At 48.1% G+C, this 16,271-nt stretch overlaps 5 protein-coding genes across 5 annotated transcripts; 3 read left to right on the forward strand and 2 right to left on the reverse strand.

Moving 5' to 3' along the window:
* Positions 1–812: 812 nt before the first annotated feature.
* Positions 813–2,090, forward strand: N7519_009787 (pepsin-like aspartic protease; the record flags this gene model as incomplete). The annotated part of the gene is made up of 1 exon (XM_057296560.1): positions 813–2,090. One exon carries the CDS (start codon positions 813–815, stop codon positions 2,088–2,090), a length of 1,278 nt encoding a protein of 425 aa, XP_057144442.1.
* Positions 2,091–3,050: 960 nt separating this feature from the next.
* N7519_009788 (uncharacterized protein) lies at positions 3,051–4,491 on the reverse strand (the record flags this gene model as incomplete). Its single annotated transcript, XM_057296561.1, has 3 exons — positions 3,051–3,097; positions 3,153–4,201; positions 4,361–4,491. The coding sequence occupies 3 exons, from the start codon at positions 4,489–4,491 to the stop codon at positions 3,051–3,053; spliced, it is 1,227 nt and encodes a 408-aa protein (XP_057144443.1).
* An 861-nt stretch (positions 4,492–5,352) lies between these two features.
* Positions 5,353–6,960, forward strand: N7519_009789 (putative acyl-CoA thioester hydrolase; the record flags this gene model as incomplete). Its single annotated transcript, XM_057296562.1, has 5 exons — positions 5,353–5,646; positions 5,707–5,771; positions 5,825–6,142; positions 6,171–6,352; positions 6,410–6,960. 5 exons carry the CDS (start codon positions 5,353–5,355, stop codon positions 6,958–6,960), a joined length of 1,410 nt encoding a protein of 469 aa, XP_057144444.1.
* A 1,053-nt stretch (positions 6,961–8,013) lies between these two features.
* znfA (putative C2H2 finger domain protein) lies at positions 8,014–10,289 on the reverse strand (the record flags this gene model as incomplete). Its single annotated transcript, XM_057296563.1, has 3 exons — positions 8,014–8,542; positions 8,596–9,726; positions 9,823–10,289. 3 exons carry the CDS (start codon positions 10,287–10,289, stop codon positions 8,014–8,016), a joined length of 2,127 nt encoding a protein of 708 aa, XP_057144445.1.
* Positions 10,290–14,732: 4,443 nt separating this feature from the next.
* On the forward strand, positions 14,733–16,244 carry dspC (dual specificity phosphatase YVH1; the record flags this gene model as incomplete). Its single annotated transcript, XM_057296564.1, has 4 exons — positions 14,733–14,776; positions 14,901–15,134; positions 15,397–15,747; positions 15,833–16,244. The coding sequence occupies 4 exons, from the start codon at positions 14,733–14,735 to the stop codon at positions 16,242–16,244; spliced, it is 1,041 nt and encodes a 346-aa protein (XP_057144446.1).
* Between the last annotated feature and the right edge of the window lie 27 nt (positions 16,245–16,271).

Below are 16,271 nucleotides of genomic sequence, written 5' to 3' on the forward strand. Positions count from 1 at the left end.
GAACTACCTAGGTACATCCATGGATGTACTTCATTTCTAATGTTACTATAGACTGTGGATATGTTCGCACCCTGGATTTTCCAAAGCAACCACAGTCAATAGTATTAAAATAGAATATCAATATTGTATGATATTCCAAGTTCCTTGATATACAACAATTTGGCTCCACTAGCTTCATTTAAGGCCGATCGATACCCGAAATGGTGTTAGACAAGTGGAGGAAGGTGGAAGCTAATCCTATTCTGGCTTAGAGCCAACTGGTGTTCTTGCCAACTTCTTGTTCAGGGGGGTTTTCAACGGTGGAGACCCTGTCCCCCCTCACATCTTTCATGGCACATTTCGAGTCTCTCCAACCTCCTGGCCTTTTGTTCATTACTTAATATCCTGTCTTTTCTTTTTTTTCTTTAATTTCAGTCTCTGTCACTTAATTCAACTCTTCAACTTTTCGAGTCCCCCAATTCCTCGGCTCCATACAGCGAACAGCGGTTATATTGAATAGAGAGACATACAATTGAATCCAGCTTCAATTCGTCAAATGCAGGCTTTTACGTTTTCTATCTAAGCTCCCCCAGGGATCATGCATCTGTCATCATGTCTGGTCTTCATTGCCGGCATCTCAGGCGTTCACGCCTTCTATCCATGGGAATTGCGGATGAAACTCTCCACAGAAACTACAGTTGAACGTCGCTTCGTCCCGTGGACCTTAATTGGAGCCAAATCCGACGACAGCACGGATAGCACCGACCCATCAAACGCAGCCGACAGAAAACCTTTGACCCTTGACCTAAAAAAAGTGCCCGTTCGGCGCGACCATGGCTATAAGATCGTCGAGTCCCACAAACCGTCATTGGCAGACAGTGCACCGTTACACCAGGACGGGACGGATTATTCCTACTTCTTCTCCGGTCTATGTAGGTTCCGAAAAACAAGAAATGTGGATGGCAATCGATACTGGAGCACCCAATACCTGGGTCTTCGACTCGAAATGCACTGAGCCTGTCTGCATACATCATCACACTTTCGACCGGTCTGCATCAACCAGCTTTACCACCGACAATTTGGCTTTCAGCCTCTTTTACGGGAGCGGCAAGGTCGACGGCAAGATGGGGAAAGACACCCTCTCAATTGCAGGGCTCGAAGTCTTGCAAACTTTTGGTCTAGCCAACAATGCCTCGGAAACCTTTGAGAGTTACCCATTTGACGGGATTCTTGGCCTGGGTCGGTCGCATACATCAGGGTGGAATCTGCCATCCTTCATGGATCTCGTTGCGGAGAAAAAGCTTATCAAATCAAACTTGGTTGGGTTCAGTCTCTCTCGCTCAGAAGACAATCACAAGGATGGGGAAATCAACTTTGGTGATGTCGATACAACTAAATTTGATGGCACCATATCCTACACTGCTACCAATGACAAAATCTGGAACATCCCCTTGGATGATGCTTATGTGAATGGCCAAAGTTGCAACTTTACTGGAAAATCCGCTACCATCGACACCGGCACTACCTATCTCCTGATCCCTCCCGCGGATGCCAAAGCCCTCTTTTCTCTCGTCCCTGACTCCTCTCAACAGCCCTCCAACCCGAACAACTATTTGATCCCATGTAACTCGACTGCCACCATAGAGTTCGAGTTCTCTGGTGTCAAGTACAACGTCTCCCCTAAGGATTATGTCGGAAATCCGGAGCCGGACGGCTCGGACTACTGCATTTCGACCATTGTCGGCTACGCATCAAATGGTGCAGACTGGCTCGTTGGCGATGTCTTTTTGAAAAATGTCTACACCGTGTTCGATTTCGACAATGGCCAGATCGGTTTCGGCGCGCTCGCCTCGGCCTCGGCCTCAGCCTTGAAGTCGAACTTAGACCCATCTTCAACCTCATCCTCTTCATCCTCGTCCCCGCCCCAAGGCAATGGGACATTCACTGCACCGCCAGTCACTGGAACTGCTGCGTCTACTGCTGACGCCACGTCATCATCATCACCGACCTCCTCTGCAATGGCCACAGTATCGGGCAGCTCCGCATCCCACCTCGTCCACAGCATTAGCTGGTCTATGCTCACAGTCATGATTGGCGCATTCGCTGTTTGAACTGCATTTCAGCCCATCTTTCACTTCTTGCATCTTTTTTTGACTTGGCGGCAGTTATATTTTGCCCTTTGTCTTAATGTACACTCACTTATCACCCATTTCTTTCCCGTGCATATCGTCGATTATTCTACACGCATATCACTTCACTTCTGTTAATACCTTCGTTAATACACCCAGGTCCACATACGACCACCCACCCATTCTACCATGCATTGGCGGCACTGTGTCTATTCGGCCTTTTTTCAGCTGCATATATCCCTCGTTTCTGTTCAATATCCAACGTGTGCCCTTCATTTGAACTGGACATGACTTGTTATTAGTTCCCTAGATAGACAAAAGTCTACAATATCATTGGCAAGATGCTACAATCTCATAATAAACAGTTTCCAATTTGTAGACGTGTTTGATCAATGCCACTTTTACAAGGCTTCTATATGAACTTCCTATATGGATTGGGCAAGTGACGTGGGGCATTGAGAGGGAAGGTGCAAGTCAGCTGCCAACTTGAGGAAGGTACGTGTTGTTGGGGATATAAAAGGGCTCCTCTCGCCTTTCTTCCTCTTCTCTTCTTCCTCTCCCCAGCCCTCTCGTCCCCGATCTCACCGTAGCCCCCGTGAGATCGCGTAGGCGAGGCAAAGGGCCGTGCATCACCTATACATAAAGACGTCAACATTACCAAGGTTGTTGAGGTCCATATAGGTCTACACCAAAAACAAACCGGTCTTTCTCGTGGAAGTTCTTTGACAAAGTCGTGGCTCCATAGCCATTTGACGGGTCCCACGGAATACATGGGGGGGGGGTGTTAATCACATCCTCTTCATTATACAGCTACGTAGTCACCTAGGTAGTCACTGAATAAATTTACAGCTGAAGACGTGTAGAGTAACCAAGCAGTCCCTGTTTACAAGCTAGGCAATGCTGTAGTTGAAATCAAAAGCAGCACCCCGAAATGTCTTCCATTCACAGATTCTTCTGTGGCATGAGCGTATAATTCTTCGGATCCGACTCTGTATCTCAACATCAGCATCTATCCTCACATCACACACAGCAGACAAGACTGACCAAGAATATCCCGATTGAAATCTTCAACCCCATTGAACCCAGCAACACCCATCAAAATATCCAAATCCGCCAGCAACGACTTCATAACATGCCTAACCCCATCCTCACCCTGGATACTCAACCCCCAAATCCAAAGCCGTCCAATAAACACAAACCGCGCCCCAAGCGCCAACGCCTTCACAACATCACTAGCCCCCCAAACCCCCGAATCAAACATAACATAAATCCTCTCCCCGACCGCCTCAACAATCCTCTCCAGCGCATCAAGACTAGCAACAGCCCCATCAACCTGCCTCCCAGCATGGTTACTCACAACAATCCCCTCAACCCCAAGCTCAACACACCTCCTCGCATCACCGACAGACTGAATCCCCTTAATAACAAACGGCCGTCCCCCACTAATCTCCCTCCAAGTCTCCATCAACCAAGGAATCTTCTCCCACGACCAAGCCCGCCCATGCCAAACAGAATCAATCCACTTCGTCGACGCCGCAACAACATCAACATCAGGATCGATACCATCCGCAACACATCTCCTCCGAAAAACAGGATCCAAAAGCCCCACATCCGCCCCGAATCCGCGGTAGAATGCATAGTTCGACGACGCAACGTCGTCATGTCGCCATCCGAGCTGCCACGTATCCGTCGTGAGAATCAGTGCGTCGAAGCCGTTTTCCCACGCCCGGGTTAGGAGTGATACTGTTAGCTCGTCGTCGTGTGGCATGTACAGTTGGAAGAATCTTGTGCCTGTTCCGTTTGCCGAGGCGACTTTTTCGATTGACGTGCTGCCGGCTGTTGAGAGGCAGTAGGGGAGATTCAGCTCGCTGGCAACTTTTGAGACCGCGGCTTCGCCGGCTGGGTTGTAGATTTTGTTTATTCCGATTGGGGCGAAGCCGATTGGGGCGGATACTGAGTGGTTGAAGATTGTTGTTTTTGTAGAGCGGTTGTTTGTGTCGATTAGTTGGTTGGGGATTAGTCGGTGGCGGTAGAAGGCTTGTCGGTTTGCGAGGTGTGTGTTTGACATTCCTGCGTTCGAGGAGGCGTAGTACCTGTTAGGGGTTTTGAGTTAGTTTATGTGTCTTGGGATATCTGGACTCCTATGATGGGGAGGTAGTATGTACCAGCCGCCCTCGCTCAGCTTCTCTTTGGCTCTTTCTTCCAGTTTTTCGGGGGTCTATAGAAGTTAGGATTTCTGTAGGTTCGGGAACCATAGTGAAGTCTTTCCTGTATTGAATAGTGGTGTCGTTCCTTCATTCTGTTTCCAGAAGTTCTCTCGCTGGTACAGAGCCCACTGGGGTGTGGTGCGCTCTTTGATATGTGGGTTTGTTGGGTCGCTCATGTTGTAAATATATGAATCTTTCTTGATCCCAGGTTCTTCACTTCGAATAGAAACAAAAGTAGAGAGCTAGTTGCGTTCAATGTTTGAAGTGAGGGTTATAGATCGATATCTTATCGATGACTTCATTTTGACGTTGGGCCATCAGACCTGGGAGTTGGTTAAAAGCTTAAATCAATTTCAAGATATAAACCATGGGTTACCAAGTTCCTCCACGTTTAACTAGCTCCTTGCAGTTGAACGTATTCGATTCCAACCTTGGAACACCTTATCTGATATGACCAGTAAGGACGATTCCTCATATCCTTACAGATATATATATATATATCAAAATCGGGCGTTAGCATTAGCCAGCTCGATAGAACTACCCGGTTTTAATTCTTCTGTATAGGGCCTTCATACGCTTACACTTTGCTTTAGAGGCCACCTTCAGCTACAAACCGCATCTACAGAACAAATCAAACCTTCGCTCGGGAGCGATGACATTGCTTTTCGTATCCGGGCCGAGAATCGCCGGGGGCTAACCGGACCGGGTACGGATACGGCAAGCAGCAGTGACCATGAGAGACTTAACCTATAGATTCGTGAGTTCTCACTCCAACCCAGAAGAATATGTAGGTTTTGGTGTGTTTTAGCTAGGCCAATTGTCTTCAAAGCCAGCTGCCATTTGAGTGAACTAATTAAATAGAGTAAACCACCAGTTACCAGGGCGGTCACTTTCTGCCCAGCCACCGGGTAATTAAATCTCTTTTGGTCACTAGTGCGCGCTGTATACATCGGATCCTCGGCATCGTCATTTGTTGAGCAGGGGTAAAGTCTACTACATTTCTATCTCATCTTGGTTTCCTTTCCTTTGACAACACAATGTTCGGCCTCAGTAGAAGATCAGCGCTTGCTCGCTCAAAATCTCTGGCTGCACTGCCTGCGCGAGCGGCAGTCGCACCTCAGCCATCCTGTATCAACACCCAGGACTTCCACTCCACGCCATCTCAGGCAGCTTCCCGGCCGACGTGGATGCCCATGCGTGTCAAGACACCATGGATTGATGCATTGACTCAAATTCGCGAGGCTCAGAAGGCTGGGCCACAGGAGAATGCTGCGCAGAGCGTTAAGCGTGATCTCTCGCCAAAGAAGATGTCGGATAGCTATTACAGTGCTGTACGTATAATCTTCTTTATTTGGTGTTAAATCAGTATGTTGATATTGACTGATTGGTAGATTTTGCCTTTGGCCCAAGACAAATGGCTTCTGGATTCTTATCTCAACGCCTCCGGGCATATCAGGTACGTTTTTGATAGCCTACTGATCAAATGAGCATTTGACTGATCATTTCTAGATTGGGCTCTCTTCTGATGGACCTCGATGCCCTAGCTGGCATTGTTGCCTACCGCCACACAGGTGACGGTGTATCAACTGTCACCGCGGCGTGTGACCGAATCACCATTGAGAACCCCCTGATGGAAATCTGCGACCTTGAGCTCAGCGGCCAATGTACCTACGCGACAGGTCGATCAAGTATGGAAATCTCTCTTCAGGTCACCAAGGCCCGTCCGGAGGGACAGGAGGCAAAGCCTGAAGATGTCCTGATCACTTGTGCTTTCACAATGGTCTCCCCTAGACCCGGCGACCAAGGCGTATGTTCCTCCATTATCAAGTGATACACACAAACTAACATCAAAAAGACCCGTCCCAGTGGCTCCTCTTATCGTCGAAACCGAGGAGGAAAAGCGCCTCTTCCAAAAAGGCGAAGCGAATTACCAAGCCAAGAAGGCCCTCCGCACACGCAGTCTCCTACAGAAATCACCAGACGACGAAGAGAGCAACCTAATCCACTCAATGTGGACAAAGGAGATGTCCTACCTGAGTAAGCGCCAGCCCTTTTACTGAAATCGCCCAATTACAAGAATTCTAACCTTCCCAGACCCTCAAAACCCAGCAACCCGCCCCGCAAACCAGGTCTTCATGAGCGACACAGTCCTCAAATCCGCCATGATCATGCAACCGCAAGACCGCAACCGCCACAATTTCATGATCTTCGGTGGCTTCCTACTAAAACAGACCTTCGAGCTAGCCTTCTGCTGCGCCGCGTCCTTCGCACACGCACGACCAAACTTCGTCGCTCTCGATCCAAGCACCTTCGAGAACCCAGTCCCCGTAGGCAGCGTGCTGTACCTGCGCGCGACGGTTTCGTACACGGAGCCCGAGGAGCGAGAGGGCGATAGCACTAAGTACACTAAGGTGCAGGTGCGTGTTGACTCCAAGGTGCGGGATGTTGAGCACGGCACCAAGAAGTCCACTGGTATGTTTAACTATACTTTCCTTGTTGAGAAGGATGTGCAGGTTATGCCGAAGGGGTATGGGGAATTTATGCTTTGGGCTGATGCCCGTCGTCGGGCGCAGAATGCTGCTGCTATTGATCCCGCGCATAAGATGAGTGCGTTGCGGGGTATTAAGGATAGTGTTACTGAGTAGATGGGATTGGGTGGTTTCTTTTGTTTTCTGGGTTTGGCCAGATATTTTCCCATTAGCCCTGGATTAGATCGGTTAGTGTTTCGTGTTTGAATATTTGTGCTTTCTATTGTCTTCCAATGGAGCATTAGTTACATACTCGTTGGATGTATCTGCATACCAAAATAGCATTCAATACAAAATCTACCAGCAGTTGGAAATATCAAAATGGCCAAAGGCATAAAGCCATACTTTGTGAAGGCTACCATGCAAAAAGGAAAAGAAATCTATGTACAACGCCCCTTCGCCCCACAGTTCCATCCAACAAAAGTATGTATAAAACGGGCGGGGAATATATATAAGAGCACAGAAGAACAAAAACCAGGGACACAAACCGAACGCAAATATTCCAGTATCCAGTATTCCAGCATTCCAGTATTCCAATCCACCTTGAAGAACCAATGAAACCGACTCCATGTAAAAATGAGATGAGAATGATATAAGGAATCCTCCCAGGCCATTGCAATGCAACCGGGGTAATACACAAAGGCTGATCAAACTGAAAAACATACCAGTCCAGACTATAACTCCCTTTGCCCCCTTCTCCTTCCGTGGAAAAGGAAAAATTTCAAAAATGTTCGTTTCAGATCGTGATTCCAGGCTTTTTTTGGGCCTTTGGTGGCTTTTTGTCAAGTGTCCTGTCTCACTTTGCCTTTTCTAGTATGAATGTAGTTTTTTTGTTTTGTTTTGTGATGAGAAAATGTTCCGGGTGTGATTGGGAGTGAGAATGTTGAGTGATGTCGAGTGAAGCTGCCTTGTTATAACAGGTATGTGGCGGAGATCCAAGTTTCGAAAATATTTGATACTCATCGGTAAATCCGAACGAGCTTAGAGTGTCAAATTTCCAAAGAAAAGACACGATTGTTACCACAAAGGTGAACCGTCATCCAACCCCGGAGTATGAACTAGCGAGGAATGCAATTAACAGCGCAGATCCGCTTGCCGGGAACCGTCTTGCAGCCGGATGCCACAAGGCAGAGCAGATCCCCGATCAAGGGAGACACAACCTGTTGATTGTCATTGCTCGCGAAGAACTTCCGAGACGGCGTTGGACGTCAACGGCCCTGCAGTCTGGGTGCCAGAAGCAGCTTTATCCTTAGGTCCCCGAGGCTCACGACGCTCCGGCGGCTGCTCTTCTTTCATGCAAGCGTTTTCCAAGATATTAGTCCACTTTCCACTGGTGCCAGCATGGCTATGCTTCAGATGCTGTCGGAAGTGGTCTGCGCGGAAGAATTTCTTGGCGTTGTTGCACTCGCCGAATTTGTGCACGGTGGTCAAGTGCTCGAATCGTCGATCCCAGTCGGCTTGAGGGAAATTGGGAAATTCCTCCCCGCAGTACCCGCACGTGTCGTGGGTAGCTCCGGCGTTTGTTTGGCAGGACTGTGCGCCTGAGGGGTGGAATGCTGCTTGGAAACTCACGAGTGCGGCGCATGACCATGAATGGCGTCGGAGGTGGAGGGAGTTTTGATGGCGTTCGGCTTCGTTTTTGTTCTTGAAGCGGTGGTTGCAGTAGGCGCATGCGTACTGTTTCTCCATCTCGTGTGCTCTGTTCTAAGTTAGTACGGCTCTGACAATCAAGACATCGCGGCGTCAACTTACCGCAGGCCATCTGGGTTGTCGAATTTCTTGGGTTTCTTTGGACAACAATCGCAGATGAAAAGCCCGCCGATCTTCGGCGCCGCGGGCTTGGGTACGTTCATAATGGTCGTCGGTACAGGCACCTTTCCAGTGGCGTCTGTCGCAGGCGGTTCTAAAGACGCGGGTCCTGGGAGTCTTGAAAGAGTAGGCTGAGATTGCGCTGCAGGAGGGCTGGGGTTGAGGATTGACTTTTCATGGAACGTATCGAGATCGGAGCTCGGCGAAAAGCCACCTGGTGATGGCCGGTCGTACGGAGAAAGGCTGGTCATACTGCTACCTCCAATAGACAGCGTAGACGAATACGAACCCGAGGTCCGGATGCTCAAGGATGAGGCGGCTGAGAGGGTGCGTTGATTCGTGGGGTAGTGGTAGTTGGGGTTGACGGATAGTGTGTTAGTAAACGGATGACCGCTGAGTCTTCGCTGAGACAAGTCTCCGTTACTCGTAGTGACGTGCAATGTATGTCTCTCGTCGCTTATCGGCTCACGCGGAGGTGAGGATGCCCGTCGTTTCATGCCCTGCCTAGAATCCGGATACGGCGGAGTGGGCTCTCGAAGAATGAATTGCCGCGGGGGTGCCAGCTCGTCAGTCGAAAACTCCCCCTCGATATCTGAAAACACGCCCTGGTCATAGCTTCCACGGTTCGATCGGCTCGGTAAACTGATGCTATCTTCTCGCTGTGGCGTTGTTCCACGATAGCGGCGTCGGTTCACATCCCGTAAAGATCCTTGATCGTAGTCCAGTGCTGATGCTGGTGCATTGCTCTCCACGCTTGGGCTCCGGCCTTCAACGTACTCTTTCCAGTTGACCTTGGTCCTGGGAGAAACACCCCCAGACTGAGGGCTGTTGTGCCATTTCACATCCAGTGTTGACCCCTCGGAAGGCCCTGGGGATGGTAGATTGCTTGGGCTTCGTGAGGGAACGGTGAGCGCCGAGAGCGAACTTCGGCTGTCGGTTCCGAGACTGATAGATCCCCCTGGGGATGGTGGTTTTGCCATTTGAGGCTTTCCAATTTTGGATAATAGATGTTGGTCGTAGGCATTTGATGAGTCTTTCACACTGCGCAGTGAAAATTCGCGCTCACCACTCAAGCTGTCAATGTGTTAGCAAGAATCAACCAGATATAGAAAAGCGCGGTACTGCGAAACCGAGAGTTTTTTGCAGTCCTCGCGCATCAAGTGCGCTTACATTGGGCCCGTCGGATTGGGCATAACCGACATGGCATTCGGAAATCCGTCTGTAGCTGATAGAGGTGGCTGAATCTGGATCTGAGTTTCGGGGCTTCGCGAGACAGGAGCTCCCTGCCTCCCCTCTAAACCGTCTATCTGCATCGGATCGCCCTGTGAGGCAGTTACCGGCCGTCGATGGCCTCCAAACAAGCTTGAGCTCGGGTTGATAGGTGGAAGAGAAGTCGGAGTTTGTGAGTTTGCGTATTGCCAGCCGGCGTCATGGCCCATCTCCAAATCGGGAATTATGGGTGGCGGTGGAAGTGGTGGAGGGGCAGTGTCCATAGTAGTCCTAGTTCGTGAAGCTATAGGTAACGGGCCGTGAGATGAGAATGCCAGCTCGGGCATAGCGGATTGGCGTCTGTCGGAAGAACGGTGCCTGTGTTCTCTGAAATCATGGAAGCTCGACTGAGAAAACCGAAGGTCCATTCTAGAACCAGAACATAGAGCCAGAATCGAAATCACGGACAGGTGCACATCCACATGAACTTCAAGCTGAGATCAGGCAGATACCAAGTAAAGCGGAAGAAAAGGTTGAGCTTGATATAAATCGGAACAAGCAGGTCGAATCAAGATCTCAATATCCCAGCAATAACCCAATCCAGTTGAATGCAAACGTCGGTCGTGAAACCAGCTCCGATTGTTAAGCGGACTGCTATCCAGCCTCACGATGAAGAGTCAGAAGGTCCAGCTTCTGTTTGAAGAGAGAATAGTTTAATAGAGTGACCTTATGCAGTGGTAAAGTCTGAGTCTAACTTTGAGAGTCAGAATCATTTGAAAGTGGACTTGAGATAAATAAAGGACCCGGGTAAGGAGAAATAGGGCTGAAGACGACCTACCTCGGGACCCTTGTTTGGCGATTCGCCTCATAAGATGAAACGTTTTCCCGTAAGTGACACACGGAGAGCCGGGTCTGTGTCCCATAGAAATTGGCCACTGCAATTCAAGGAGATGCACACATGCTGAAAATAATATAGAAAAAAACAAAAACAAAAGAATATAACTAGTAATGTTAGAAAGTGTGCAATTAAGCCCAGAGATTTGAGTATAAAAGGAATACACACACTCTCTCTCTCTATGCAATGGGGGTACCCCACTAGCTGAAGCCTGGTTAAAAAAAAAAAAAGGGTGTTAAAAGGCAAAGAAAGAAGGCTGAAGGCTGAACTGGAAAGCTGGAGAGCTGAAGATCAAATAAAAGAAGAAAGTTGAAATGCGCCCAGATCGTATCGGGTAGGAATTCGGGCGGTGCAAATTGGATCCAATTCAGGCAAAGAGAGGCAATTTAGGTGATCTCATCCTCGAAGGGAGGAAAGTGAAAGTTCAACTAATCAGAGACAAAGAGGCAAAAAGAAAAAGGAAATTGAAACATACCAGACTTAAAGCCTTTTGGCTGACGTGGAAGCCCGTATATGTATGTATCGTCGGTATATGGGTCATGTCTGTTACATACCAATTACAGCGCAAACCTCTTTTTTTTTTCACTTTTCACTTTTTCTTTTTTTTTTCTTTTTAAAATATAATTTCATATTCTCTAATTAACATTAAATATCCCATAATTTAAATTTAAAAAAAAATTGATTGTATTTTCCAGATCTCCGCGTGGAAAAGCCACGTTTGAATGACAACAGGTTCCTTTTAGGGCACAAGGCTTAGCGCTAAAAAAGACTCGGTAATTTTGTCTCCAGATATATTGGTTCGATGCACTACTCCGTATTGTATTAGACATCTGGGTCCCAAGTACCTTACGCTATAGCTTCAAGCGAAGACATCTGGGTCTACTCCATAGAACGGGGAAATGAATGGGCTGGCCCAGAGTTCAAGTTCCAGAGTTACTGCTGATCTATGTGACGCGCCCTACCCCATATGGAGTCTTCATATTATTTGAAGGGATCATGAAAGCCAACCATAGCATTGCAGAATGGCCGTGCGGCCAACCCTCACAGGTGGGGGTCTCTCGTATATTGGACGCCTCGCAAATGCGACCCAGATGATGGGGTTGTCCACATATTGTTAGTACGCTCTGTTCAATCTTCTCTTGGCTATCTTTAGTTACTCCGTACTCCGTACACTCATTCAAGAAGCGAGTCGCATGCGAAAAAAGGGAAAAAAAAGGAAAATACGAATTTTAGTGACTGCGGAGTACTTACATACAATATACTCCAAATTAAAAAAGAAAAAGCTATCTACCATCTTCGGTGAGACAAAAACGGCTTTAACATGCCCAGGAAGAAACATGTTCGAGGAACCATGGTTTATGGTCTTCTAGAACTGGAACTTGTTGAGAAAGGGCTAGAGAGGGGTACACCCTCCTCCCGACTCATTGGGAGAATGAAGTATAGATTGGCATTGGTCTTGTGTGGTCTTGTACAGTTTCGCAACCAGTGATAATACACACGGGGGGCTTGGAACTCTTGGCATTTAGGCTTAATATCTCCTGGGCAAGGGGCAGCGACAACACTCCTGTTGATGGTTTTTTTCTTCTTTGAATCCTGAACAGTGGGCAGATATAAGTACTCCGCACAATGTACAACATATGTGCAATCCCATGGTACAATAAACATAAATCTTGTGCTGCGTTTCGGAGGATTCGGCCCTACATTCATGAGAGAACATTCTTTTGCCTCCACAAAAAAAGCGGACAATGCTGAGTCGTTGGACATTGGCCCCACTGATTTGCTAGTGCGCTCCACTTAGCGCCTAGCAGTGCATGCACTGCCACACTGTCGGTCCGCCTGTCATTTGAGCGCAGGGGTGTGGATTTTGAATGTGGTGTGATCAAACATAGAGTAAGATGTGTTGAGCTGGATTTTTGAAAAAAAATTCACAGAAAATGACCTGGTCTTTGGAGATGAACGTGAAGAAGAGAAAAGAGAACGTTGGAACAAACCCTCCAGGGCTGCAGGGAACAGGGCTGAGTAATCGGGTGAATGCTCCAGAGCTCCACATCAGCTTCGAGAATGAAAAATCTCAATTTTTCTTTTTCTTTTTGATTTCCTTTTTAGGAAATATCGCTAAATTAGGTATTTTATCCGCAAACACATTCGACTACTAGTGTGTTACTGTTGTACGGACTACGGAGTACAGAGCACTTACCCAGTAGTCTACGTTAGTACAATATATGTATGTAATATTATGGGGTTTCATCCCAAGGAGATGGTCGAACTCTACGTTAGATGTATACCCCTGGAGCCCTATCACACGTATGACGATCAGATCTTCTGATCAGAGCGTCTTAGTCTACATAGAGTAATGATTATCTGCTCTAAAGGGAGGGTTGCTCTATGAGTACGGAGTACGTTGCTCAACCGTCAGGATTTTGTAATTGCAGAGTGGCAGTGTCTTTCTTGGCAGGGGGTATTGCCTCTATACATTGATTCATCCTCTGTCTACTCCGTACGCGGAGTACAGAGCGGGCACCAAGATCACATGTATATTGTAGTCTAATAAAGTTTTCCCCGGGCCCATTATGTATGTATTTCTCATCGATCGTCGCCGTCAAGCCAGTTGGTGTTCCAGGAAGCGCCCTTGACTTATTTAGGAAATAATTAGATTGCGCTGGGTGATGGCTGACTACATTGGTAAGTTGTGTTGTACACAACTCCATTGAGGCGTCTGTTTCCGTATTTTGCTTCGGGTAATGATTACCAGACCCGACAGGCAGCAAAGACACTGCTCCTTCAACAAGAGGCGTCAGCAGAGAGGGGTTAGCGGATTTTGTACGGAGTGGTTCGGCTGGCTTCGGCTGGCAAAACCCAGTCTTTGCCCTGAAACTGTACCTCCTGAGGCGCAGCCAGCCTTAAGCCTTAGTGGGCTGCAGCCTAGAAGCGCGTGCTACGGCTCTAGTCATGTAACGCGGACAGGCTAACCAACTTTATACTACGTATCCATACTGCATAGTGAGGCCGTATGTGGTATATTGCCTCCGGTCCCGTTCATTGCTCCATTCCTGGTCAGCCTAGATCCAAGTTCCCCGCGGTAAGCCTAACTAAGCCTAAATCTAGCTTCCTTTTTTTTGTTGCCCCGTGAGTACCCCCTTGCAGGTCGCATAGCAAATCAGATCAACCCTATTATAGATTGGCTGTTTGACCTTTGTTGGATGTAAATCGCGCTCCATGTGGTGAGAAACCCTCGGCGAGACTTGTGATTTACAAGTCCAGTATATCGACTCCGTATGCACTGTGTTAAGACTACAATATAGACATTCTAAAATTCTGTACGATTGTAACTGCTCATTACGTCTACAACTACATGTATATTGTATGTAAAACATGAAGGGCACGTGGTCGGCAAAATGACCTTGATGCTTGGTTGTGAATTCCGTGTCTCACTTTTGGGAAGGGCTAGTTAAATTCCTCCTTAGAAATGTGTGCACTTAATCTAATAAAGTCTTTGGAAAGAAAATGATAATACTACTCATGACATATGCATGTACAACATAATTCGATACAACATAGGAGGCACCAACCCGGAGTGGGGAGATCCTCATACAATGGCCAACGTCTCACGCTATTATGCAAAACTCTACACTCTCTTACAGCTCTAATGATTTACCTGTGAATATTTAAGTTAATAAATGGAGTTCAGGTCAAGAGACAATTACACAACAGTATTTTCCTTGACACAAATAAACCCAGGTCTGAGATATAAAAATAAATATGGCCTGAGGCACTCCAAGTCACCTGCTTTGTCATACCCTTGCCCTATCAGACTTTTTGAGTTTGGCCGAGGCTCAACCTCCGCCTTTGCGATCTAAGAGAAGAAAAGAGTCGAGTTATCAAACTGGCACTGGAGCTGAGCTTCTGAATTCTGTATTTCCTGTCGCCATCAACGAAAAATCTTACTGTTGTCGGGTCGCATCCACCATATCTCAAAATGGCCATGAATCAAATAAAAGGCCACAATATCTATGTCGGAGGGTTGGTCTCACTCTACTAACAAACAATCCTTGCCCGGGTGTCGCTAAAATGGAGCTGAGACTCGAGATTGGCTAGCAGTTCCTGATTTAGCGGTTTCCATTCATTGCTAACGCGCCAGTTGTAGCATAATAGGCGCCAAAAACAAAGCAGCATTGGCACGTGCAGATATCACGCATGTTCTCTCAGTGCTGCGTCTTAATCTCAACCTAGCCGAGGAGCAAGAGACTTTCAAGCCTTACCATCATCTTTCCATAGGAGTTGACGATGTCGACGATGAAAATTTATTGGAACATTTCCCTGCCGCTATCAAGTTTATCCAGTCCGGCCTAAACGGTGGTGGAGGTGTACTGGTGCACTGGTAAGTCAGAATACATATTTTCCAGTCTCACTTGTGGAAAGTTTTCCCGGATTCTCAAGATACGTTTCCTCTTGTGGAATGCAGATTCTCGAGTGGCTTCGTGCCTCCTACGTCATTGCGTATCCATCAAGTGCGATCTACACGTGGCTTGAGAATTCTGCACATCCTTATACACGTTGGGCCCTTTGCCTGGAAATCCAACAAGCCGTGCCTGGCCTTGCCCATCATGGAAAGATGTACAGTGGCTAATTTGATGACCCAGTGCGATGGGGAAGTCCCGCTCCGCGGCCATTTGCATCGCCTACCTGCTCCACCGGCAGCCGGGGGCACTCACACCGCAATCTGCCCTTGCGCTGCTTCGGCAAAGCAGGCCCCTGTGTGAGCCAAACGATGGCTTCATGGAACAGCTGAATTTGTACCATGAGATGGGCTGTCCAGATGATGTCACTGACCACCCCGTGTACAAGCGCTGGCTTTATCGCCGCGATGTCGAAGGCAGTGTGGCGTGCGGCCGTGCCCCAGAGCTGAAGTCGGTGCGGTTTGAAGATGAACAACCCGTTCAGTCCCAAGACGCCACCGGTCGAACAGTCGAAATTAAATGTCGGAAATGCAGGTTAGTCCCACAATTAAGGGTCCAGACCCAAACTCCTGAGAGTCAAATAAAAAAGAAACTTCCAGATTTACTAAACCCATCACAGAACCAAATTGGCGACGACTCCATTCATCATCCCGCATGAGGAAGAAAAGCAAAACACCGCCAAGTCCTCAGTAACCGCCGATTGCGGTCATGTTTTCCTCCACCCCCTGACCTGGATGCGCCCAAGTCTCTTCCCATCTGAGGGAGCTGAGGCTAGTGCGGATACAACATATGGTGCGCACCCGGACGATGCCCTCTCTCTGGGCGCCTCACTTGCCCCAATCCTATCTGCGGGTCCAACGTCGGCAAATTTGCGTGGCAAGGACTTCGATGCAGCTGCGGTGGTTGGGTCGTGCCAGCCATCGGTCTTACGAAAGCCCGTGTCGATATCGCAAACCAGCTCAACATGGCTCAGGGGCCAAGAGTTAACCCTGCCATCCGTCTTCCCCGGGAATGCGGGCCCTCGCAGCTAATGACTCTGGGCGTGGCAATCTTTGAGA

The sequence above is a fragment of the Penicillium mononematosum genome (genome assembly GCF_028829835.1).
Source record: "Penicillium mononematosum strain IBT 11891 chromosome Unknown utg000005l:1.0-9366267.0:1.0-9372171.0, whole genome shotgun sequence".
In the NCBI taxonomy this organism is placed as follows: domain Eukaryota; kingdom Fungi; phylum Ascomycota; class Eurotiomycetes; order Eurotiales; family Aspergillaceae; genus Penicillium; species Penicillium mononematosum.